This window comes from Pongo pygmaeus, chromosome 7, assembly GCF_028885625.2.
Source record: "Pongo pygmaeus isolate AG05252 chromosome 7, NHGRI_mPonPyg2-v2.0_pri, whole genome shotgun sequence".
NCBI lineage: Eukaryota > Metazoa > Chordata > Mammalia > Primates > Hominidae > Pongo > Pongo pygmaeus.
Window position 1 is genome coordinate 10,095,929 of NC_072380.2, and position 25,807 is coordinate 10,121,735.

At 51.1% G+C, this 25,807-nt stretch overlaps 1 protein-coding gene across 1 annotated transcript in view; it reads right to left on the reverse strand.

The window, feature by feature from the left end:
• Positions 1-10,771: 10,771 nt before the first annotated feature.
• C7H8orf74 (chromosome 7 C8orf74 homolog) overlaps positions 10,772-25,807 on the reverse strand; it is a 28,649-nt gene continuing 13,613 nt past the window's right edge. Inside the window, exons 3-4 of the mRNA XM_054498329.2 lie at positions 13,370-13,776; positions 10,772-11,134 (exon numbers count right to left, since the gene is read on the reverse strand). Coding sequence (XP_054354304.2) covers positions 10,898-11,134; positions 13,370-13,776 — 644 coding nt within the window. The 3' untranslated portion in view covers positions 10,772-10,897. The remainder of the gene's footprint in view (positions 11,135-13,369; positions 13,777-25,807) is intronic.

The following is a 25,807-nucleotide window of genomic DNA, read 5'->3' on the forward strand; positions in this document are numbered from 1 at the left end:
ACATAGGGATGCCCACTTTCAATTCCATGCTGGGTACCCAGGAGGGAAGTGACTTGTCTGAGGGTTACAGGGTGAGTCAGCAGCTTGGCCCCAGCTACCCCGAGTGCTGGGAACTGGCCCCGGGTTGGCCTCAGCCCCTGACGTGTGCCGTCTTGCTCAGGGCGGAAACCTCTCTTCCTGGGGAGGAGGGGCAAAGGCTCCGGGGTGCCCCTGGCCTGGAGATGCCTCCCTTTGCTAGAAACTGCACAGGAGGCTTGTGGTGGGCATTTTCCTAAGTGTCGTCTCTCCTGTCCAGCTGGATTGTGGCCCTGCAGGATGTGGTCTTCCTGGTTCCTGTGCCCCAAGGTGGAGCCCCATCCAGCTCACTGTTGAGGGGAAGGGAAGTGCGGTTCAAAGGGGAGCGACCTAGGCCCAGTGCGCAGCTCCTCCACCTGCTAGCTGAGACCCGCATGAGTCACTGCATTCCCCTGAGCCCCGGCTTCCTCACTTGGAGGAATTGGGATCCTGAGACCCCCTCACCCAGTGGAGAGGTGCAATGCTTTCACACTGTGGTCAAATGACTCAAAGCAACTGCTTGCTCCATAAATGGGCACTTTTCCTCCTGCTTTGTCCTGTCATTGCCCGTCTTGGAATCTCAGAGGCTTCCTACCAACAGGACCAGAGCTCAGAGTCTCAGCCTCACATTCAGGGCCCTTGGCCACATTCCCCCATTAATGATTGTTGGCACCAAGATAGGCTTGGTAGAGGGCATGTGGCACCTTAAAAAGCACGTGGTGAAAAGACAGTAAGGTGCACTGTGCAAAGGCAGCTTTGAGACAGGCTCTGAGTTCCTATTTTGAACTTGGTGCACAGGAGCTCCCCAAATGCCCCCTTACACAGAAGTTCTGGAACCCATGGCTCCCCCTGGCTCCCCCAGGCAACCTGTCTCTGACCACTGCCTTTAACTACCTTCCAGTCTCCTTCTGTAGTCAGCCTCTGCTTAGTTCAGGGTTGGCCCTGCCCAGCCTCCCTCCCAGGCCTCCTGTGCCCAAGTCCTGACTCTTCTGTGATGGAGTTCTGCCTCTGTGTTGGGGGGGAGATGATCTCCTTATGGATTGAGTGTGGGATATTTTGGCCTCTGGACTTGATCAAACTCCTAGAAGAGTAGAACGTTGATCAGTGTGCAGGGTGATTTAGGGAAAGGAGTGGACAGTTAAGTCTGCCGGGCCTGGGGTAAACTCCAACCAGTTACTTAGTAGCTAGGGAACAACAGAAATTACCCAGTTCTTATCCATAAAATGAGGATAATGAAATGAAATGCCTGGCCCGTGGTACATACTCAATATCAAGAGAGAGACTACTTCCATTATATTATTTTTATATCCTCCTCTGTGCCTCATGCATTCCAGGGCTTCCACAAATGCTCATGAACTGTGGAAGCTGCCCACTCTCAATGTGGCAGCTAATGTGACCAACTGCGTCACTATGAATGGCTGGACCATTGAAAATGACTGGATCAGTGTGAATGACCAGGTCAGTGTGATCGACTAGATCAGTGTGATCAACTGGGTCAGTGTGATCGAATGGAACTGTGTGATTGACCAGGTCTGCATGATCGACTGGATTAATGTGAATGACAAAGTCAGTGTGATCAACTGGATCAGTGTGATCGACTGGGTCTGCATGATCAACTGGAAGAGCGTGATCAATTGGATCCGTGTGATCAACTGGATCTGTGTGATTAACCAGGTCTGTGTGATTGACTGGATCAGTGTGAATGACGGGGCCAGTGTGATCAACTGGGCCAGTGTAATCGACTAGATCAGTGTGATTGACTGGGTTAGTGTGATTGACTAGATCAATGTGATTGACTGGATCAGTGTGAATGACTGGATCAGTGTGATTGACTATATCAATGTGATTGACTGGATCAGTGTGAATGACTGGATCAGTGCAATTGACCAGATCAGTGTGATCAGCTGCATCAGTAAGATCGACTGGGTCAATGTGTTTGACTGTTAGTGTGATTGACTAGGTCAGTGTGATCGACTGGATCAATATGATTGACCAGGTCAGTGTGATTTACTAGATCAGTGTGATCGACTGGATTAGTGTGATCGACCAGGTCAGTGTGATTGACTGGGTCAGTGTGATTGACTGGATTAGTGTGATTGACCAGGTCAGTGTGGTTGACTGGCCCGTGACTGGCACCAAAGCAGGACAGCCTTTGGCCTGCATGAAGTGGGCAGTGCCACCCAGCGGCATTTTTGGACCCAAGTCTGAGCTCCTTTTCCACGTTGACAGCCTCAACCTGTTTATAGGGTCCCTTCTGTGCCCAGTTTCTGAAAAGTTTTCAAAAACTGCTTACAACAGTTTGGAGTGTGGCATTTTGGGGGATGAAGATTCACGAGGAACCCAGGAGGTGGAGTTCCCTATGGGAAAGGCCGCAATCTTCACATCCCTTAAGCTTGCATTGAGGTGTGACATGGGGGACCTGGGTGGGAATCCAGGCCCTGTGTTGCAACCTGCACTGCCAATAACCAAGACAGTGACTTTGGACAAATCCCCTTCTTCCCATTTTCCTTTTCCTCAGCCAGAGGTGGCTGAGGTGGGTTACCCCTAGGATTCCAAAGCTCTAATATTTTAGGACCCCGAGGTCACAAAACCTTCTAGTCTCAAATAAGTTATCAAATTAATTCTTTATTCTAAAATTTCAGGAAGAGTAGTAGTGACTATGTGGGTTGAGGGAAGGTTACCATTGAGTAATGGCTGGTTGCATTAATTAATTGATTTCTCTACTTAGTTTCTCATTCAAGTCTTCATTAATGTAGTGTTCTGTGCCAGTGTGGCAGGTTAAGAATGGCTGAAAATGGCTTGTCACTCCCTAAGCTAACAGATGTGTCTTATTTTCCTACCTCTTTCCTCTGGGCCAGGCCTTAGACTGCTTTGAAGTGATGCTCTGCCTGTTCTGACCCTTTTCAGGAAACTGTCAGCTTCTGTTTCCTCCTTCTTAGAACCCAACTGCCATGTTGTGAGGAAGCCCCAGGCAGCCACATGGAGAGGCCCATGCGGAAGGGAATCAAGGCTCCCCATCAACAGTCTCTGTCAACAACCAGCATCAACTTGCTACCACAGAGGGCGCCTATCTTGGAAGTGGATCTTTCAGCCCCCATTGGGCTGCCCTAGCTGATGGCATGTAGAGCAGAAATGAGCTGTTCGTATGAACCCTGCCCAAATTGCAAAATTGTGATTGTTGTTTTATTTATTATTATTATTTTTTGACATGGAGTTTCACTCTTGTTGCCCAGGCTGGAGTGCAGTAGCACCATCTTGCTCACTGCAACCTCTGCCTCCTGGGTTCAAGTGATTCTCCTGCCTCAGGCTCCTGAGTAGCTGGGATTATAGGCACATACCACCACGCCCAGCAAATTTTTATATTTTTAGTAGAGACAGAGTTTCATCATGTTGACCAGGCTGGTCTTGAACTTCTGACCTCAGGTGGTCCACCTGCCTTGGCCTCCCAAAGTGCTGGGATTGCAGAAATGAGCCACTGTGCCTGGCTGTGATTGTTGTTTTAAACCATCGAGTTCTAGGATAGTTTGGTATGCAGCAATAAGTAACTAACACAGACAGAGCTCATGCTGGCATATGGGAACACAAAGATGAAGTCCCGTGTCTTAGCCTAGGTTCCTCCTCAAAAACAGAACCCAAGAACAGGTTTACTTATAGTGTAGAGTTTCTTTGGGAAGTGATCCAGCAGTAGCAGGGATGAGGACCAAAGACAGAAAGACAGAGAAGAAGGAAAAGCTAATATAAGGTGTAGTATCCCTGAGAGGTCCACCACTGTGATTGACTGGGACTTGGTCCCTGTGGGACTTTTGAGGAACATAGAGCTATAGCTCAGAATTGTCCTCCTAGTTGGGTGTGGTAGCTCACACTTGTAATCCCAGCACTCTGGAAGGCTGAGGCGGGAGGATCACTTGAGCCCAGGAACTTGAGACCAGCCTGGGCAACAAAGTGAGACCCTGTATTTACAAAAAAAAATGCAAAAAATTAGCTGGGAGGTGGGAACTCACTGTCCAGAAGGAACCCCTGCCTTCAGACACAGTTCCCCTTTTCAGAGAACTGTCAGCTTTTGTTTCCTCCTTCTTAGAACCCAACTGCCATGTTGTAAGGAAGCCCAAGCAGCCACATGGAGAGGCACATATGGAGGAAAATCAAGGCTGTAGTCCCAGCTACTTGGGAGGCTGAGCTGGGAGGATAGCTTAAGTCCTGGGAGGTCGAGGCTGCAGTGAGCTATGATCGCACCAGTGCACTCCAGCCTGGGCAATAGAGCAACACTTTGTATTAAAAGAAAAGAAAGTCCCCCTGAGGGAAAAATGGAGGAGCAGTTGGTCACGGGCTCCCACCTCCCATTGGCTGGGTCATTCTGTGAAATGCTAAGCTCCCTGCACCCCCAGGATGTGCAGGAGAAGACACCATGTTAGCTCCTGAAGGTGCCCCATGCTATGACATCAAAGAAGTCACAGGAGAGGAAGCAGCAGACATTTGGCATAGACTGGAGATGAGTGCTGGCCATATGCAGTGGGAGGAACATATGTGGAACAGTTTTCTCTGACCTTGGCTGGAATCAGAGGTAAGGCGAAGAAGGTAGGAGGTGGCTCACAGAGGGGTTGGGGGTAACAGGGATCTTTGAAAAGCTTGCAGACTCAGGTTTCTGCTCTGCACATGAAGCCACCTGGCTATAACTTGCTGAGTCTGAAGGCAGGTGTTCCTTCTGGGCAGTGAGTTCCCACTACCACATTCAGAGTCTGAATGTAAGTATCCCCAGGATGCCCATGACGCCTGGCTGGTACTGTCCTGGAGGCAGTTGCCACTGGCCGGTTAGTGCTTCCTGCAGAGTCCTGGGCAGCGCCAGCCAACTTTTACCTAGAGCTCTGTTCTTTTGCCAGAAAAGTTCCAAAGCCTTCGTCTACCTGTCTAGTCTAAACCCATTCACATAAACATCTGAGGCATTTGGAGTCCTCAGGAAAAATATGCTCAGGCCGGTTGACTTGAGAAGCCCTGGGAAGTGCCACTTCCTCCACTTTGTGGGTCAAGAGAGGTGAATTTCCAGATTCTGTTGGAAACCTGAAACCCACAGCAAGGCCAGCATCCTGAGAAACACTTCTGAATTTATGGGGCCTGGATAACATAGCCTCATGGTATTGGAGGTTCAGATTAGGTTTAGAAACCTATGTTTCAGTTCCCAGGTGCTGGGAGCCATGTTCCTAGAACATTAAGCAGGAAGGACACAGGGTTACCTTGGTTCTCATTTCAAAAATCTGGGCCCTGGAAAAAACCTGTGTTCTCTCAGCCTTTTGAGTAGGTAGAAAAGCACTTAACAGGAAGCGCCAGAAAGCCGTCTGAATTCTTTGGGGGACACATGTTAAGCAACACCACGAGGCACGCTGATGATGAAATGTTCATGGGTGAGATTCGGACTCAGTGCATTTTAGTAAGGCCGATGCCCTCCTGAGCCAAGTCAGAGGACATTGCTGTTGGGGCAGGCATTTTCTGAAGAGGGCACTATGAAGATGGTTAACTTCTGTTTCGTTTTGCTCAAATTCCTCATTTGGCTTTTCGTGTGCAAGTTCTCAGAGAAGAAGTTCTGTTTCTGAGTCTGGAATAGCTTTCCATCCAAGAGTGGACACTGTGGTCTCCCTCGGAGTCCAGAACAAAAGGGTAGCTCATACCCAGGAGCCATTACACAGGTGGGCAGGGTGACGGACTTGCCCAGGGGCTGTGTCCTTGGAGGCAGTGGATGGGGCAAGAGCCCTGGTCTGTGGGGTAAAAGACGTGCTTCTGTCTGGGGTTCTCCCACTATTAGTCACGTGACCTTGAGCAATCCTTCCACCTGTCTGAGCCTCAGTTTCCTTGTCTGTCATGGTTGAAGCATTCTCTGCCCTGCCTGTGTCACTGACCTCAGTCAAATACTGGGTGTGTGCGCATCGGCTCCCGCAACCAAACGCTGGATGACGGGTGGAGCTGCCTCCAGGGCCACTGGATTAAGGAAGCAATCTCTCAATCAATCTCTCCTCTCTTTTGCTTCCCTTTGCCTGTTGGCTTCTTTCTCTCAACGCTGGTATCGCAGCTACAGGCTGCTCTGGCCTCCTGCAATCCTTACAGCCTCACAACCAAAAGGAAGAGAACCCTGGCAACTGTAGAAAGAAAACCCCCAGAATCACTCATCCTGGCTGGAGGTGTGGTGGGTGGGTTGAGGATGGGGTACTTTGATTGGTCCAGTTTGGGCCGTGTGCCCATGTTTGCTCCAATCACTGTGGCCTAGAGCAGTGGAGCACGATGATTGGTCCACTTGGGGGAAGGCTCACCCTTTGGCCAGGGGACGTACTGTGGCCGGGAGCCCCCATCAGAAACACCAGGCTGCCCCCACTCCTTTAGGGCACTGATGTGTCTTTTCTGTATCCTTACATATGTGACCCATCCCAGTATCCGACATGCAGTAGGCACTTTCTACATGTCTGTGGAATAGCGTTGACAGTGAGGTTTCTGACACTCCAGAGTTACTTGAGTTAGATACGTGCTTCAGGACTTCACAGCACCCATCCCTGTTCCCAAGTACTGCTTATGTTCAATTGCTTGTTAGCGTCCTGCATTAAAACGTGAGCTCCTCAAAAGCGAGGACCTTGTCTGGCTTGTTTACCGCTGAGTCCTCCGTGCCTGACAGCCTCTGGTACAGATAATTGGTCAATTGATGTTTGTGAAATGAACATCAACTGTCTGTGAGCCTCAGTGTCTTGACAGAAGGAGCCTGACTCTGCCCTTTCAGGTTGCCCAGCGCCTTCTCCATTCCTCTCCATCCTTGCTTCCAGTTTCTGATACTCTGGGTGCAGTTATGACTTAATGTATGCCCAAGAGCCAATTCTAAATACGTTTCTGTGCCTTAGGTTCTGTTGTTTATAAACACTAGTGAGACCATTGCTTTGACCAAGGTGCTAAGATCTACAAACATTTATATTTGTGTAATCATCTTAAAAATGAGTACTTTTATCTTTAATGTTGAACTTTTTAAGTGAAGTTCAAATAGTATTTGCAGTAGTGAGAGGTGTTTCATCTGCACCAGAATGAATTCTCAAAAGCTTTACTTTGCCAGAATTGGATGAATAAAGTGAACCATTATTGGAATTGATTGATGTTTCAATTGATGCATCTGGTGACGCTAAAACTGGCATTGTTTCACCATATGTTATGTGAAATTCTACTGAGATGCTATCCAGTGAATGACCACTGCTTTATTTTCAGCTTGCATATAAGAAAACTTAGAATACAGAGCAAGCTCGATTTTAAACTGCCACCTGTTCAGTTGCCCCTGTGCATTTTAAATTGTAGATTCTGGATTCTGGACAGCCTTCTTATTCTTCTTCTTCTTTTTTTAGATGGTGTCTTGCTCTGTCACCCAGGGACTGGAGTGCAGTGGTGCAATCTTGGCTCACTGCAACCTCCACCTCCAGGCCTCAAGTGATTCTCCTGCCCCAGTCTCCTGAGAAGCTGGGACTACAGGCATGCTCCACCAAGCCTGGCTAATTTTTGTATTTTTAGTAGAGACAGGGTTTTGCCTTGTTGGCCAGGCTGGTCTCGAACTCCTGACCTCAGGTGATCCACCCACCTTGGCCTCCCAAAGTGCTAGGATTACAGGCACGAGCTACCACGCCTGGCCTGGACAGGCTTCTTAAAGTTCCTGTGAACCTTTGAGGTAGCTGCTGACGCTTTTTGGGCAGATTTCTCGGTAGCTGGTGGCATTGCTGTGGTTCCTGGCAGATGGTAGATGCAGAGAACAACTTTGTGCATGTTACAGTTTCGTCATTAACTTTCTTAAAAAAGAGAAAGTCAATATATTTACATTTTCATTACTCAGGCACTTTCCTTTTTTGTTGAGTTCATTGCTACCAAAAGGGTTTATTGAAAAATGAAAATGCGGTGGCAAACAATAAGATAACTAAATCGCTGTAGCTTTGTAGCACGTGGTAAGTGGCAAAGTCAATGCAGCGAGGCCATGGGGACTCCCCTCTGTGAACTCTTCTTCCTCCCAGCTCCTGGACATACTGCCTATGTGCCTGGCTTGTCTCTCTCACTTTTCCCACTGACCCCAGAGCCTGGTGGCTTCATGTATCTTGCGGTTGTGCAAGTGGCTGAGGCACTGAGCAGTTGGTGGGAACAGAGGTGCCACGTCCTTCTCTCAGCACTGCCACCATGGGAAGAGCTGGCTCTCCTCAGTTACTCATGTCTGCCTACATTTCAGTGTCTCAGGAATGGCCTGGGAGCTGTTTTTGAAGGGTTCCATTAAGTCAGGAGAGTGTTGGGAGGGAGAGGCAGGTCAGCCCACTGCCTCTTCCAGTTGCAGCCTCACGTGTAGGTGAGAACTTGGTCACCGCACACCCCATTTGCCTACGCACCAGGAGAGTCCCACACCATGAGATGCAGTCATGGCAGGAGCTGAAGCACAGGTGGGGAGCTACCTACCTCCCCCAGCTTCTTTTAGAGCAAGTCTTCAGCGAACTCCACTAAACAATGCAAAGCTGGGGTGCACGCCAAAGCAGGCCCAACACTGGGATAACAGGAGTCACCCAGGACAGACCCAGAGAACGCAGAACGTATGGTCCCTTTATCCACAGGCTCCAGCAGGTATTCCGGTTTCAGATGATTTGAGGACAGTTTCTCAGTGTGGGGTCTCCACTTCTGGGTGGTGTGACAGTTTAGGCCTTGCATGAGTAGGGGCATGGGTGGGAAGTCCACTGTCCCACAGTTGTCTCGGTGTCTACCCGGTCTCTGCTGTAAGAGGGTGCTCTCTGCTGCTGCCTCAGGTGGGTGGGAGGGAGGAGTTTTCCCATGGGACCACCCATTTGCTATTCTTAGCTTGAGACAGAAAGCCCAGTTTGACTTCCATGGAGGATGAGGCCCGAGACCTTTCTTCCACTCTCTGCTGTGGCTTCCCTCCACATTTCTGGCCCTGTGACTCTCCCAACTCCTCCCGACCCCTTCATAAATACAGCTCAGCTACACACAAAATATATGTCTACAATGCACCACACCCGGGACTCCTGCAGATGCCAGTGGGGGCTGAGGGAGGAGGGCAGCTTCTCACAATGGCTCAGGACCCCATCACCTGAAATGCAATTCTTCCAAAGGCCACTTCATTCACTTGTGGGTTTGGAAGGCCTCGAGATCCAGCTGGGCCTGTCCTCTCCTCCAACCTTGCCCCTCAGATGATGCCAGGCCCCCAGGCCTCCTCTGCTTATCCTTGAACAAATGCCACCAAATAGTCATGGAAGTCATGTGGAAGTTAGCCAGGTGTAGGTCTCTGGCACATGGCTTGGGTAGAAGCTGTACCCACTTGCCCCTCCAGCAGCTCTCACACACACATGTGAGTACACCCATCCATGCTGGCTGTGAGGGTGTCTGGGACCCTGGTGAGGCCTAGATAGAATCCAATGGCAGCTCTCACACTTCCCTCAGGACCATAATGGTTTCATCCATAGAGTAGATATAGTTGTTCAAAAATGTTTGTGGAATGAAAGAGGAAGAAATAAAAAATTAAAGAAACTCCCAGAACCTCCTTCCTGTGTCCCAAGAGGTATTAGGCAGTACATCAAGCTTCTTGGGGATCAACACACCTGGCCGTGGCATCAGGGTGAGATGGGAGGAGAGTCAGGTGCAGCTCCTAGCAAGGCTGCCTCCCCTGCTGGGGGCTCCTGTGTCCTGGACTTCTCTGCCAGGGCTGCAGAGGGCTGCTCTGCTCCTTCTGCAGGGCACCCTCGCTAAGTCCCCCCTGACCACCTAAGGCAGCTGACTATGCCTGGAAACACAGACACCAGGCACACCTCAGGTGGCACAAACTAGAAAATGGGTGGCAAAGGAGAGATGGGCGGGATGAGCTAATGACACGGGCCTGCCTTATTGGTCACAAGGGGTGCAGCAGGCAGATGGCAGAGCAGGGCAGAGGCAGTCTCGGGCTTGGGAAGAGGCCGTACATGGTGACCCCCTCACTGTTCTGATTTCGAGGGCCACAGTCACCTGTCAAACCAACAGCTCCAGGACGTGTGCCGCTGTTTGCATGAGAGGCATGACGCCCCTGGGAAACAGCATGGAAGCAGGAGTAGGTTCTTTTCCTCCTTGAACCTTGAAACCCTTGACACATGGGAATGGTAAACCTCACCTTGTCTTTCTCCTAGGACAACTTAGTGAGAGAGGGACCTGAGACACCATCCCAAGCACCTCTACTCAACAAGATACAGAGCTGGGGCCCAGAGATGAAAGGGACACAGGCAGAATTACACAGCAGATCCACAGCAAAGTGGGCTCCAGGCCAGGTCTCCGACCTCTGGGACAGCACCTGCCCCCTGCCTGAGTCCAGACAGTGCAGATGCTCCTGGGAGGAAGAGTTTTCTAGAGGGCACATGGCTCTGGGTCCTCTTGTGGGAGACCTGCGGGCTGCACTGCATGCAATGAAGCCTGTGGTGGAAATGTCAGGAGGAAGAATCCAAGGATAGATTCTCCTTACCTGATGGGATTCCCTGGAGGGCTTCACTGGTGTGTGGGGCACCCACACTCTTACCGGCTTGCACTCATGGGTGGCTCCATCTTCAGCGGAGCTCAGGCTTGTCAGCATGTGACAAGTACCCCCAGAGCAAAGCTCTGTGCTTAGCAGAGGTGCACAGCCATCTTGTCACTCAGAGGAAATCATCTGGATTAGATTTTAGGTGGTAGCAGGTGGTTTCCAAGACAGAGACCAGATGATGGCATGGGTTTGTTTCTTTTAATCACGAGATGTCTCTCTGTGGGTGCTGAACTCACCGCGCCGCAAGGCTCATGGCTATGGGTGGCTGGTCCCCAGTCAGTCTCGTGTGGCAGTTGGGGCCTTCTACTTCCTTGCCTTCGCTTTCTTTCCTTTGCTCGCTCTTTGGGGCTTCAGGGCTTCCTCCTGGCCTGCGTGGCTGGTGATGGGGGGTGGGATAGGGGTGGGGGCGTTGAGGTTCAGAGTCTTCTTCTGAAGCTTCAGGTCCAAGATGGCGAATGTGTTCTGGATCTGGCGCCACAGCAGCTCCTGCAGGAGCTCCATCTGGATGTGGACTGCCTGGCAGACAAGGCTCTCCAACTCCTGGAAGGAACCGGGAGGGCCGGTGAGCGGGGCTGGGGAGCATCGCCGGATCCGGTTCTCAACTCAGCCCCTGTTGCGGGTACGAGAATGTGTCCACTGTCCACCCGTCTCACCCTGCCCATGGGCCGTGGCTGCCTTGACCTCTGGCTTCTGGTTGACTTCAGCCAACTAGGAGCAGGAGGTCTGAGGGTGGGGAGGTCTTCATCTTCTCCTGACTGGCTGTGGGCTAGCCATGGCCACGGACCATGGGTAGTCACGCTCCCTGTACCTCAGCCCTTGCTTGTAACTAAAGCTCTCTTTTTGGATTCCAATAGTCACTCCCTCCCTTTTCTTTTCTGGCCTAGAGTGACGGCCAGGCTGTTTGAGTGTGTCATTTGTTCTGGGCCAATCGTCCAGTGCCATATTTCCTATAGACCCTACTTCCTGGTCAATGAAGGCTCCATTGGATACCCTGCCCCCCCACCATCCTTATTCTCACCTCTCAAAGTTCTAGTGGCAGCTTCATGGGAGGGGACAGGGGAAATTGCTTCAGAGAGTGGGTGTGTCCTCCACCCAGCCAGCCATAGGAAGAATGGAAATGCAGCCACCGTCCACCCACCATGTTAAACAGGAAACCCTGTTGGTCAACTCCATCAGAGTTACAGCCCACAGAGCCTGGAGACATGGACCACGTAACTGTGTTTCTCCAGGTTCCCTGCCCGAGCAACCACACAGCAGAGGAGCTATTGTCAGGGGACACACTGGAAAAAACTGGTTGGCTGTAGTGCATTTCTTTGAGATCTTGTATTCACTTAAAAGGTATGCAAAATTGTACATTTGCCCCAGAATATCCTCTTGTTGTTTTTGTAGAAAAAATTAATGGGGAAGGTTGTGCTATAAGAGAATGCGTGGTGTTTGTTCTATGCCCTTGAGTGCCCCATCTTAGGTGCATAGCTGGGGCACACAGTGTAGGGGGCTCTGGCTCACCAACTCCGCCAGGCAGGGGCCAGCAGTGCCATGCTGGAGGCTGGGTGGGGAGCTGGGAGGAGCAGGCAGGAACAGCTGTGGGAAGTGCAGGGCAGTAGGGGCCACTGTGGCCATGCCCCGCCCCGCCCCGTGTGCTAGAGCAAGGTCCCTGCAGGGGGCCAGAGACATAGACTGTTGCGTGGGTTTTGTTGGGTCTTTATTGAATGTCTTCATGAACTAAGATTACATGGCCCCCTGATGTGCAATTTGTCTGGAGACTTATCCTTAGATGAGCACCATCCAGGCTGCTATGTTCATTGCTCTTTAGAGATTTTCCTCTGTGTGTGTGTTTGTGTGTGTGTGTGTGTGTGTGTTGTGTGCGTGTGCGTGTGTTGTGTGCGTGTGCAACCCTAAAGGAATACTTCCCAGGGCCATTTGCTCTTCAGCTGATGATTCAGAAACCAAAATCCCTTGGAACTCACAGGCCCTGCAACTCCCCCACTCCAATGCCTGAAACACACGCACATACATACACACACATGCACATACTTGTCTCTCAAAGTATGTTCAAAGATGATGCAACAATGATGACTTCAGTGCCTATGTATAGCTGAGAAACTAATGTAGCCTTGGCCAGGCCCTCAAGAAGTCAGCTACCCTGGGGCTGGGGTCGTCACCGTCATTGAAGAGCTGGTCGTGGGAAATGCTGGTAGCTAGAGCCCCAGTGGTCTGGCAGGCCCTCCAAGAGGGCAGTCCAAAGTCTGAGATCTAGGCACCAGATCCTCCTAAGTCCTCCCTGGGCCCCGGCTCCAGCCTTTGTCTCCCTGGTCACATGACCCTCCCCGAGCTGTCCCCATGTCCCTGCCTCCTCCATCTTCTCCCCCAGCCTAGGGGCATGCCAGCTCTGGAGAATCTGCAGCAGTTCCAAAGCTGGAGTCTTTTTCCTGCCTCTCTTGGTGGAATCTGTCACTGATCAATGACACAGAGGATGGAACTTAGACTTCAGGGTCAGACAGGCCTCAGTCCAAATGTGAACTCTACCACATGCTAGCTTGGTGACCTTGGCGAGTTGAAAAGTTCTCTGAGCCTCAGTCGTCTCATCACTAAAATAGGGACATGAGTTTCTACCTTTAGTCTACCGTGAAGCCCGTGGTAGACTCTTGATTCCTCCCTGCATCTCTCCCCCTCCCCTGTGTGCTACTGAGGAGCTCCCATCTGCAGTGACTCCAGCCCTGGCTGGTATCTCTGCAGGCCCAGGTGCCCACCCACGGCAGGTGGGCAGAGCCTCACCTGTCTCTCCAGGACCTGTCCGGGCTGCGCAGGCGCGGCGGCAGCGAACGCCTTCTGCAGCGAGCTCTCCTGCTCCAGGCGCAGCGCCTCTTTCAGGAGCAGCACGTCGGCGCGCTTCTGTGCCTCGGCCTCCGTCAGTGTGGCCACCTGCTGCTCGTGGGTCCACAAGTCCCTGTGCATGCCCTCGGCCAGTGGGAGGGGCTGGGGTGGCATGCACACCTCCAGGTGGGCAACGGTCAGGTCGACCTGCTGGTCCTGGCCCAGGACATACTGGTAGAGTTTGTAGTGGCGGATGAAGGTGTGGTGAAAGTAGTTACAGAGGGCCAGCCGGTGGGTGGTGTTGAAATGGCCCTGGTAATCTCTGAGCTTGTTCCCCAGGATCGTCACAGCCTCAGTAATGGAGCGACCTGTGGGCACAGGGGCCAGGTACAGAGTGGGGGTGGGACAGAGCTGCCCTGCCAGGCAGTGGATGTGGGCTCTGCACCCAGACAGCCTGGTCACAGAGCCCATGTCCCCACTGCGTTTTAAAAATTATTTATTTCTATTTATTTTTTTGAGACGGGGTCTAACTCTCACCCAGGCTGGAGTGCAGTGGTGCAATCGTAGCTCGCTGCAGCCGCCAACTACCAGGCTCAGGAAATCCCCCTGCCTCAGCCTCCTGGGTAGCTGGGACTACAGGTACATGCTACCAAACCTGACTAATTTTGTTTATGTTTTGCAGAGATGAGGTTATCACTATTTTGCCCAGGCTGAACTCCTGAGCTCAAGTGATCCTTCTGCCTCGGCCTCCTAAAGTGCTGGAATTATAGGTGTGAGCCACCATGCCGGCTCTAACTGCAATTCTTATTACCGTGTATTAGCTTTTGAAAGGTATGGAGTGTACCACGCTTCTTTTTTTACTTATCCCATTTTTTTCTTACATGATTACCCCAGTATAATCATATAAATGTGATTATATGATCTCAGTATAATCACATTATCATTACCAGTATTTTGTCTTTTTTTTTTTTCCAAACTCCTGGGCATAAGTGATCCTCCCACCGTGGACTCCCAAAGTGTTGGGATTACAGGAGTGAACCACCACACCTGGCCAGTATTGTGTCTTTTGATGCCTGTTTTAAAGACTTACTTTAGCTATGCTTTATCTTGTTTCTACTTCTAACTCTTTAGGAAGGAGATGAGAATGTAGAAAAATAATTCCCATAAGAGTGGAGTAGGAGGCGGCAGGGCGTGATGGCTCACACCTGTAATCCCACCACTTTGGGAGGCTGAGGCGGGTGTATCACTTGAGGTGAGGAGTTTGAGACCAGCTTGGCCAACATGGCAAAACCCCATCTCTACTAGAAATACAAATATTAGCTGGGTGTGGTGGCAGGTGCCTGTAATCTCAGCTACTTGGGAGGCTGAGGCAGGAGAATTGCTTGAGCCCAGGAGGTGGAGGTTGCAGTGAGCTGAGATCATGCCACTGCACTTCAGCCTGGGAAACAGAGCAAGACTCCATCTCAAAAAAAGAAAAAAAAAAGAGTGGAGCAGGAGGTGATTGATTGATGCCCAGGCAACTGCTGTGCTGGTGGTTCATGTTGCAGAGTTGGAAAAATATTATTTACCCCATGCAAAGGATTGGCTCTGAGGGCAGCACCAAGGGCAGTGCTCCTTGTGGGGGTGACCCATCTCCCAACTTCTCTCCTCCTCTCCCCTTCACTCCTCCTGCTCACAACCCTTTCAGGTGCTCAGCACAGTGGTCGGAGGCAGGGCTCTCCCATCATCTGCTTGGGTCTTGACAGAGGAGGTGGTTCCTGAAAGTTCGTGGCTGAATTACATGCCTACCCTGGTGAGCAGATGAGCAGACACCAGGCAGAGAGATAGGAAAGTCAAGGGCAGCGGAAGAGCACGGCCCTGGCGTGGAGACCTGGGTTCTCACAGACACCATCCCGGAAGTGCACTGTGGACTTGGCCAAGCCTCTCCTGCTCCCTGACTCAGTGTCCCCCTCTGAAGAATGAGGGCTTGGGCCAGGCGCCCACCAGATCATGTGCTTTGGAGAATTCCACAGTTCCCTCCGCTGACAATGAAAGTAACATGCTGTAGGCAAGGAGCCAGGCTTTTCCCCGAAGTAGGGGACCTGGCTTGTCCACAGACTCCTTCCTTTCCTCTTCCTTCGTGTGAGCCCTCCATGGGGCCCTATGAGGTTTCCCCACCCCCAGCTAGAGTGCTCCATGCCCCTTCAGCAGGGACTGTTTCAGTCTTGCCCACGAGGTTGTTTTGAAGTCCCCCCACCCCCTATTCCCTTCATGTTCCCTCTTGTCTGGTCACTGAGGCTGTCTTGCTCTGTATGGAAATATTCACCTTGAATCTCCCCAAAATACTCAGAGGGTGGAGACATCACGGTCTTGGGAAAATATTAGCAAAAGGGGTACCACTCCACTTGGAGCCATGTCAGGATGTGCTGGGAGTGATGCCTGGATTCTGGCAATCTCAGCCTCCTGGAGGAGGGAAGGAGGGACTGCCCCATCATGCAGAATCACAGACTGGAGGCTGTACTTCTCCTTTCTGTCGTGGCAAACCAGCAGGCTTGGAGCCCAAGGGTTACACTCCTCTCGGGAGGGTACTGGGTTTGGAGGTCTGAGATACTCTGTCCCTCTTAGATATGACACTGGACCTTTTTCTCTCAAATGTAAAATTCAGAATAGTGATACTGACTTCACAGGCTTGTTGGAAGGGTCAAATGGGGTAAGATGTCCAGCTTCGTACAAAGCCTAATACAAGCCAGCAATCAATAAATGCTGTAGAAAGAATTTATTTCTATCTTTGCAAAAAAAGTCTCTCCCTTCCCCTTTCCCCTCCCCCATCCAGCCTTCCCTCTATTCCTTCCTTCCTTCATCTCTGTCCATCTTTCCATTCATCCATTCTTTCACCTACCCATCTATCCATTCATCCATCATCCTTCCACCCACCCATCCATCCACCCATCCATCCACCCATCCATCCACCCATCCATCCATCCATCCATTCATCCATCCATTCATCCTTCCACCCACCCATCCATCCACCCATCCATCCATCCATCCTTCCACCCACCCATCCATCCACCCATCCATCCATCCATCCGTCCATCCATCCATTCATCCATCCACTCTTCCATCCATTCATTCATCCATTCTTCCATCCATCCATTTTTCCACCCATTTGTTTATCCATTCACTATTCATCCATCATTAATTCTTCGATGTATCCACCCATCCATTCACCCATCCTTTCATCCATTTGTAAAAGGAAAATAAAAACTTGGGAACCCAATTCACTATGCCAAAAAAAAAAAAAAATTTAGCTGAAAGTTGAGTAACACAAGAAACTGCCTTTCCTTTGATTCCTAAGCAGGTAGCTACAAATAAAAGGTTAAATATCTCCACAGGTAGCTTCTCTATGTTTGCCTTATCTTATATAAAGTGCCGATTTACTGAGCAAGGGAGGAACACATAATTGATTATTCCCCACCTGCTCCTTTTCTCTTGCAACATGTGGATTACCATACCCTCCTTCTTTCCCCTTCAGCCCACTTTCCCCTTTAAATATTGAAGGCTTCAAAATTATCTTTGGAGAAAGGAACAGATCTTTCTCCCAGGTACGTCATTAACCTTGGCAAAATAACCTTCTAAATTGATTGAGACCTGTCTCAGATACTTTTCGGTTTACACATTTATCCTTCCATTCACCCAAGATTAGTTTGTCAAACGGTGACTGAACCTATAAATTGTTACTGCCTGTTAGTTACTGGGCACTATGCAAGATTCTGGCAATACTATGACAACAAATAAGTCATATCCCCTGCTCTCAGTTGCTTGCAGGAGAGACACAAGCAGATAATGACAGTGCATAGTAAAGAGGAACAGAATTGGGTGAAGAAGAGCATGGGCTTCAGGACCGGGTCCTCCTAGAGAAGGCAATGTGTGAGCTGCATCCCAGAGTGAGGCTGAGCCAGGCCCAGAGGTGGGGCCACTTCACAGCCCAGCTGAGTGACAGCAGAGGAGCAGGCAGCAGCCTGGCCTGGGTGGGAGCAAGGTGAGGCTTGTTGTCGTTGGCACCTAAAGGTGGAGGCAGACGATGGCAAGAGCTGCATGGAGAGGTGGGTGGAAGACAGACCCGAGGGCCTTGGATGGACGCCACACTCAGAAGCCAGGGCTCTGTCTTCTGGGCAGTGCACAGAAGAAGTGGATCTGAGTGGCAGGACCTGGCCATCCTCGGACATAAGGTGTGCAAGACAGAAACTGGCACAACCCCCAGCTTCTTACGGGGGATGTTTGAGGGACAGTGGGCCTACCAACAGAGAGAATACCATATGGTGAGACGCTGACCTCTGACATGACCCCTGCCCTCAGAGAGCTTCCAGTCTTGAAGAGGAGACAGTTGAACAAATGATGACCACCTTTGTATTCTCAGCCCCCAGCACTGGGATTTGTGCACAGCGGGGGCCCAATCAAAGTCTAGAGAGTAAATGAACCAGCTCTAATAAGTCAAGGTGGAGGTGTTCATTCATTAGGCCAACAAATACTTATTGGGGGCTTTCCCTGTGCCAAGAACTCTTCCAGGTTCCAGGGAGGTGGTAGAAGGCTGGGGAGGAAACGCACAGATATCTAGCTCTGCACAAGGCTGTGTGGGGTTGGTTGGCAGCACACATGACAGGAAGAAGGTCAGGTAGGGCTTCCCTGAGGAGGCAGTAAAGGAGCTGGGATGGACTGGGTCAGAGGGGTTTACTGGGCAAAGAGAGGTGGTGAAGGGCGAGGCAAGAGGGGGAGCAGCTTGTGCAAAGGCCCTGTGGTTGAAGCAGGCATGGCCCACTGAGGGACTGAAAGGTGGGGGAGGGAGGCGGTAAGCAGGCTGGAGATCTGCAGGCAAGGAGCTGCCTGGCTGGAGATGAGTCTGGGCAGGCCAGGCTCTGAAAGCCCCTAGCATGCCCTGCCCTGTAGGGTCCCACCCCGAGGACCACCATCTGGCAGAGGCCCTCTCCACTGCCCATCTCCCTACCCCTGATGGAGTCTTTCTCCAGAGTACTCATCATGATCTTTGATCTTGTGCATTTTATTGATGTGATTTGTTCTTGGTCATTTTCCCTCCACTATCACTCAAGCTGCGAGGGAGCGAGAGGCTGCCTTTTCTGTTCACTGCTGGGTGCCAAGTGCCAGAGCAGTCAGCTCCCAGGAGGTGCTCTGCAGAGAAGGAGAGATTTGTTGAATGGACACAAGGGAATGGGCGGCCACAGCACTTTCAGAGGCCAAGGCAGGGGGATCACTTGAGCCTGGGAGTTCAAGACCAGCCTGGGCAACATAGAAAGACCCCAACACTATAAAAAAAATAGCCAGCATGGTGGTGCATGCCTTTAGTCCCAGCTACTCAGGAGGTTGAGACAGGAGGATCACTTGAGCCCAGGAGGTCAAGGCTGCAGATCGTGCCACTGCACTCCAGTCTGGACGACAGGGTGAGACCTTGTCTCACACACACACAAAAGGATTTATTTAGGGAACATTCCTATGTGCCAGGCATTGGGGGATGTTGCCTGTGGCCAGGGCTTTCACCATGGAGGCTGCTGGGCTGGCAGAACAGGTGCCAAAGGCCAGGCCCACCCAGACATGGCAGAAGGGTTTCCAGCAGGTAGGGGGTGAGCGGAGCCAGGTTCCAGGGAGCCAATTCTGGCAGCAGGAGGAACGAGCTGTGTCGGAAGGAAGGGCCAAGGCCTCAGCGGGGATCAGCCTAGGGCAGGGTCCAGGTCCTGCTTCACTGACCAGAAGCTCTTGGCTGCTGCTGCCCTCAGGACAGCAGAGACCCCCTGGCCCCACATGCCCTGTGTCCCTTCCTGTCCTTTCACTCAGAGCTGGGCATCAGAGCATGCAGGCCTGCCATCAATTGGCAGGAGCTTCCCCGCAGGGATGCAGTGAGATAAGAAGGAGCTCTGAGAGGCCAGGGCATCTGCACATGCCCCGTGTCAGGGGCACCAGGCTGGAGTCCAGAGGCCAGTGGGAAAGACCACCCCAAGCAGAGGGGCCAGCAGCAGTGAATGCTGGAGGTGAGCGGAGCACAGCGTGGCTGTGTGCACAGGGCCACACCCAGCTGTCAGGGAGGCAAAGCTGGATTCTGGGGACTGAGCTGGGGGACCCAGGGCTTGTGGTCAGTTTGGACAGGGTGGTTCATGACAGCCCTATGTGCCATGTGAAAGAGTTGACTTCATCACGGAACACCAGGACCTCCAAGGATAGCGTACACAGAATTATCAAATTCCTCGGGGTTAAGAACCTGGTGGAGAGGTATTGAGGCCAGATGTGAGAGGCTGGGGCCATCCCAGAGGGAAGACAGTGGCCGTATGGAGGACAGCAGAGGCTGCCCATTGAGGGATCCCAGAGGGTGAGCAGGCATGAGGCCATCATTTTTGATCATCAAGCTGGACTCTGGGCCTGTGTGTGGGCGACGGCGTGTGAGCTTCATCAGATGACTCATCACACCTTCTCTGAACTTGCCAGAAGGTGCCCTGCTCCTCCTCCAGCCTGGCCTGGCCTGACGGAGCATGGGGTGGGGTCACCTGCATCCTGCAGCTGTGGGTGGCTGTGTCTGCCTCCTTGGCGAAGGCCAGCCCCTGAGCCCCTCTGTTCAGCCCCAGCAGCCATACACAGAACCCAGATCTGAACGAAGTCCGCCAGGCTCAGTAATGCGAATGCGCTCAGCAGCCGTGCCTGGGTGTCCTGGCGGCTTATCACCCTGGCCGATGCCGTACTATGGCCATGGGCTGTGGCCTGCACCTAAGAGGTCATACAAACCAAGTGCAGACCTTGTCCTGGGTCAACAGGGAAGGAGCCCCTGGGCTGAATTCTAACTTTCGGCCCCCAGACGCTCTTGGCTGGTTCTGGGTTTCAGCAAAGCTTGTTGGAAGCCAGCTTATGAGACACACTTTCTTGGCCTGGGACCACACTCCCTGGGCCTCGGGTTGAGAAGTTCCTGGTGACTCAGAAAGTGGAGGGATTAAGTCTCAGGGAGAAGCCGCTGGCTGCCGGGCAGACAGATCTGTGCCTGCAAGTTGCTCTTCAATAACAGGGAGGTGGCCTTCATTTGCATTGGCTGCTGGGAACTTCCTGAAGATGGTCCCCAAGCCCCTGGAGGCCAGCACCTGCGAGGAGATGCAGCACGAGTGGAGGAGGAGAGGAATGAGGAGGGGAAGGGCGGGGGAGGCTTGCTAGGCAGATGTCAGCACGGGAAGCTCCACGATCAGGGCAGAAACGGCTCGGATCAGGGGGCTCCGGTGGCTTCCTTGGCCCCTCACACCCGGAGTCTGGGCTGGGCGAGCCGGGGGGAGATGCGCCACATTCCTGCGGGGCTGGAAATGGGGAAGGCTGCTCATTCTGGGTGTGCCTGAGCGGGAGGACCCAGGTACCCCGATAAACCAGTTTGGTTCCCCCATCTTGCCTCCCAGGGGCAGGAACCAAGTCAGGCTTGATTCCTGGTGGCACTGCTCACCTTTCCCAACACCTGAGCGCCTACCAGGGCTGGCCCAGTATGGTGGGAAGCAGACGAAAGCAAGGGCCCAGCATCTCCACCCAACAGCATCCTTCATCCCCCACACCCCGCATTGCCCCCTGCCCCCTTTGTGCTCCTGGGGAGACTCTACTCAACTCCTTCACCCCTGGGTGCCGGGGACTGTACCGCCCAGGTGAGCTCCTCTCAGTTAGGGAGCACCCACCAACTTGTGCCATGCATGCTCTGGGTCACTCGGTCTCCCAGCTCCCAGCACGGTGAGGCTGGCACAGGCACCAACCCCTCTCCTCCCGGGAGAGAAACTGAGGCTCAAAGAGGCTGAGGGATTTGCTCAGGGCCCCTCAGGTGGTAAGTGCCTCAGCTGGAATTCACACTCCAGGCCATCCAGCTCCAAGCGGCTTTGGGGTCTTTTTGTAGATTCTCGGAGGTGGATACTGCAAGGGACCTCCAACCCCATTGGTCACATTTTCTAAAGAACGTTTTGCAATAGCTGTTACTGTTGACCCTGGGACCACATGGGTTGGAACTGCACGAGGAAGGAGTCCCTAGGCTGAATTCTAACTTTTGGCCTCCAGACGCTCCTGCAGGTCCACTTACACATAGATTTTCTTCCTGTGCCACCCCCAAAACGGTAAGACCAACCCCTCCTCTTCCTCCCCCTCTGCCTGTTCAACATGAAGATGACGAGAATAGTGGCCTTGATGATAATCCACTTCCGCTTAATGAAGGGTAAATGTACTTCCTCTTCCTTATGTTTTTCTTAGTACTTTCTTTTCTTCAGCCTACTTTATTGTAAGAACACAGTACATAATATATATTACATACAAAATATATGTGAATCGACTGTTTATATTATCAGTAAGCTTCTGGTCAACGGTAGGCTATGAGTAAGTAAATTCTGGAAGAGTCCAAAGTTACACACGGGTTTTCAACTGCACAGGAGGTTGGTGGCCCTAAATCTCGTGTTCAAGAGTCACCTGTATATCAAAATGAATGTTTCACAGCCAGAGAGACCTTTAAGATATGTTGGATCCAAGGACATTAAACAGAGCTTTAATATGCTAATGAGCTCAACAAAATATGCAAATGAGCTTAGCAGATCACCTAAAGGCATGGATCGTTTGCAATGCTTCTCAAATCTATTCAGGGCAAATAGTCTCTCTGGACCAAGGAGCACATCTCTCTGGACCAAGGAGAAATGTTGAGCTTGTCCAATCGTTTTTCTCTACAAAAGGGGAAACTGAGGCCCAGAAAAAGGATGAGACTTGCCTAAAGCTAACCTGTGGCAAAGTCAGGACCTGATCTCCAGCCCAGGGGTGAGGGGTCAGGAACCTGGTGGTAGAGCTGCCTTCCCCGTCACCACTCCCTGTGTAGGGAAGGGGTTGGTGTCTATTTCTTTTCATTGCCCCAGCCCTGGTGCTTTTCGGTAGGTCAGAAATGTCTGTGAAAGGTGGGTTGGGGCACTGTCTGCCCAGGAAAGGGAACGGAGGAGCCAGGGCGGGAGACTGGACTGGGTGCTGTTGTTGGGAGTTAGCTTTGAGGCTGCCCTGCTGTCCACGGCCTGGGGACAGGCAGGATTGTCAGGAAGAGCCCTGAGAGCTTGCCACCTTTGCTTGAGACCTCTTCTGTAGCTCCAGTCTGTCCCGGGGTCCCTGGACTGCCGGTCTTCCCACCTCCTACTGCAGCACAAGTGGTCCCTTCAGGATGACCCCTTTCCAAAGCCACCTGATAAACTGCAGGGAGAGGAGAGAGGGCAGGCTGGTTGGGCCTGACACTTCCATGGGGAAGAGGAGCAGCCGCATCCCTCCTGACCTCATCGGGATGGGCCCAGACTGGCCAGAGGAGGACCACGCTGGCTGGAGATGCATCATCCTCCTGCCCTGTGACATCGGCACCAAGGATTCAATAGCTGTGCGTTATGTTCTCAGCCATCATTCACGGTCACATGGCAGCCATCATTGAGCCTAGGGAACACCTGGACTGAAGATGGCACTGATGCTGGGGCCGTTCCTTGAAGCTTGGCTCCTCTGTCAGTGGCAGTGGGGTATGTCTGGTATGAGCACAGACTGGGGATTCAGGCAAATGCGGGCTAACCTCAGGCTGCACAACTTCATCACTTGCACAAGTTATTTTGCCTCTCTGGGCATCAGCATTCTTTTTCTTTGTCTTTTTTATTCCATTTATTAAAACTGGCACAACTATGATGTTAGAAGTCAGTAGTGGTTTCTGGAAAGAGTCAGAAAGAGGTTTTTGGTTGCTGATAATTTTCTTTTTTCATTTTTCTTTTTTTTTTGGAGATGGAGTCTTGCTCTGCTGCCCAGGCTGAAGTGCAGTGGCGTGATCTTGGCTCACTGCAGCCTCCACCTCCCACGTTCAAGTGATCCTCCTGCCTCAGCCTCCCAAGTAGGTGGGAATACAGGTGCACACTACCACGCCCGGCTAATTTTTGTATTTTTGGTAGAGACAGCCTTCACCATTTTGGCCAGGCTGGTCTTGAATTCCTCACCTCAGGTTATCCACCCACCTCGGCCTCCCAAAGTGCTGGGATTACAGGTGTGAGCCACTGCATCTGGCCTGGTTGCCGATAATGTTTTAATTCTACTTTCTAGTTCTGGATGCTGTTCAACGGGCACACTTTCTGAGAAATATCAAGATGAACATTTATAATTTATGCATTTTTCTGTGTGTATGCTATAATTAAATGAAAGATTTACTTTAAGAAGATGGTGACCCTGAAAAATAAGTTATTCCTAATTTGTGCAATGATGATAAAATCACAGAAAACAGATTTAAAAATAGTATTTAAAAGCAGAATCTTTTCACACTGGAAGCAGTTTTTCTAATGCAATCTATTTCTTTTTTTTTTTTTGAGATGGAGTCTCACTGTGTCACCCAGGCTGGATTGCAGTGGCGCGATCTTACTCAGCTGATTGCAACCTCCGCCTCCCGGATTCAAGCGATTCTCCTGTCTCAGCTTCCCAAGTAGCTGTATTTTTAGTAGAGATGGGGGTTTCGCCATGTTGGTCAGGCTGGTCTTGAACTCCTGATCTCAGGTGATACACCCGCCTTGGCCTCCCACACTGCTGGGATTACATGCGTGAGCCACTGCACCTGGCCGTAATGCAATCTATTTCTATTATGCAAGACTTTTAATAAAAACCATTGCATATATTGATTGCATAGTCTAAGAGACATGGGCAGCAGTGTTCTTACCTGTAAAATAGAGGCAATAAAAATCTCTACCTCGTAAGATTAGGGGACAGCATGCATATATGTGCTTTCCACAGTGCCTGGTACACAGTAAGCACTCAATAAGTAATGCCATTGTCACCATCATTGCCATCATCAGGCCTCTGCTGGCATTCCTGCTCCCTGGTGGGCTGTGTGGGCTCCTGGACTCAACCTGGTTTGGCAGAGAATGAAGCATGGCTCTAGGACAATAACCCTGGAGACTGGATTTCTTCAATCCCATCCCTTCTTGGCGGTTGCCTGGTGATTCTACTCACCTATGGTGGGATGGGCGGGCACGGGGCCCCACCCAAAGAGTAGTGGAGGCTCTTTCTTTCCTGGTCACTCAAACAGTGGAGGGGACAATACAGCTGGGAGTGGGCTGGGTCCCCAGTTATGGGTAGGGGAATAGGACACCATTTACTGCATAACTCAACAGGCCCTTGTGCTTTATCCTCTTTCTCCCCATTATTGTGGGTGCCTCCATGGCAAGAACCTGCTAGAGGGGCCAGACTTCCCAAACCCAAATTCTCTTTTTATTACTATTACTTTATTGAATTAATTAATTTTTTAATACCACCAGGTATTTACCACCAGGTATTCCAGGGCGGTCTCCCATCCAAGTACTAACCATGTCCGACTCTGCTTAGCTTCCAAGACCAGACGAGATAGGCATGTTCAAGGTGGTGTGGCCATAGACCCAAGTCTGGATTCTTGTACTGAAAAGCGTGTGGGTGCTTATGAGAACGACAGGGCAGATAATGGAAAATCTTCCCAGAAAGCTCTGGACAGGTGGTTGCTGTCCAGTGCTAAGCTCTCAGGAAATAATACTACCACTGCATTAGTGTGTTATTTTACAGTTTTAAAGCATTTACATTATCCATCAATTCATTTCATTATCACAACCAACCTATGAAACAGGTATTTGACACCATTTAACAGATGAAGAAACTGAGGTTTAGAGCATGCATGTGGCTTGTCTACTGCTATTCAGTAGCAAAATCAGGTCTCAATCCAGATCCTCCAACTCCAAGGAGAGTACACCACAGCCATTTTTTTAGGAGTGAATGGAAGATATATGAAATATACAGCACTACAATATGTCCACTAGCATTCTTAGATTTAAATTTAATTTTTCAATTGTTGTAATATACATAACATAACACTGACCATTTTGACTACTTCCTTTCTCTTTTTTTTGAGACGGAGTCTCGCTCTGTTGCCCAGGCTAGAGTGCAGTGGTGCAATCTCGGCTTACTGCAACCTCCACCTTCTGGGTTCAAGTGATTCTCCTGCCTCAGCCTCCTGAGTAGCTGGAACTACAGGCACATGTCACCACGCTCAGCTAATTTTTTTGTATTTTTAGTAGAGACGGGGTTTCACCGTGTTAGCCAGGATGGTCTCAATCTCCCTACCTTGTGATCCACCTGCCTCGGCCTCCCAAAGTGCTGGGATTACAGGCATGAGCCACTGTACCAGGCCGATTATAACTGTTTTTACGTTTATAGTTCTATGACATTAAGAACATTCACATTATTTTGCAGCCATCACTACCATCCATCTCCAGAACTTTCTCATCATCCCAAACTAGAACTCCATATCCATTAAACATTAACTCCCCACTCCCCCTCCTCCCGGCCCTTGGCAATCCCCATTCTACGTCCTGTCTCTACGAATTTGACTACTCTGGGTTCCTC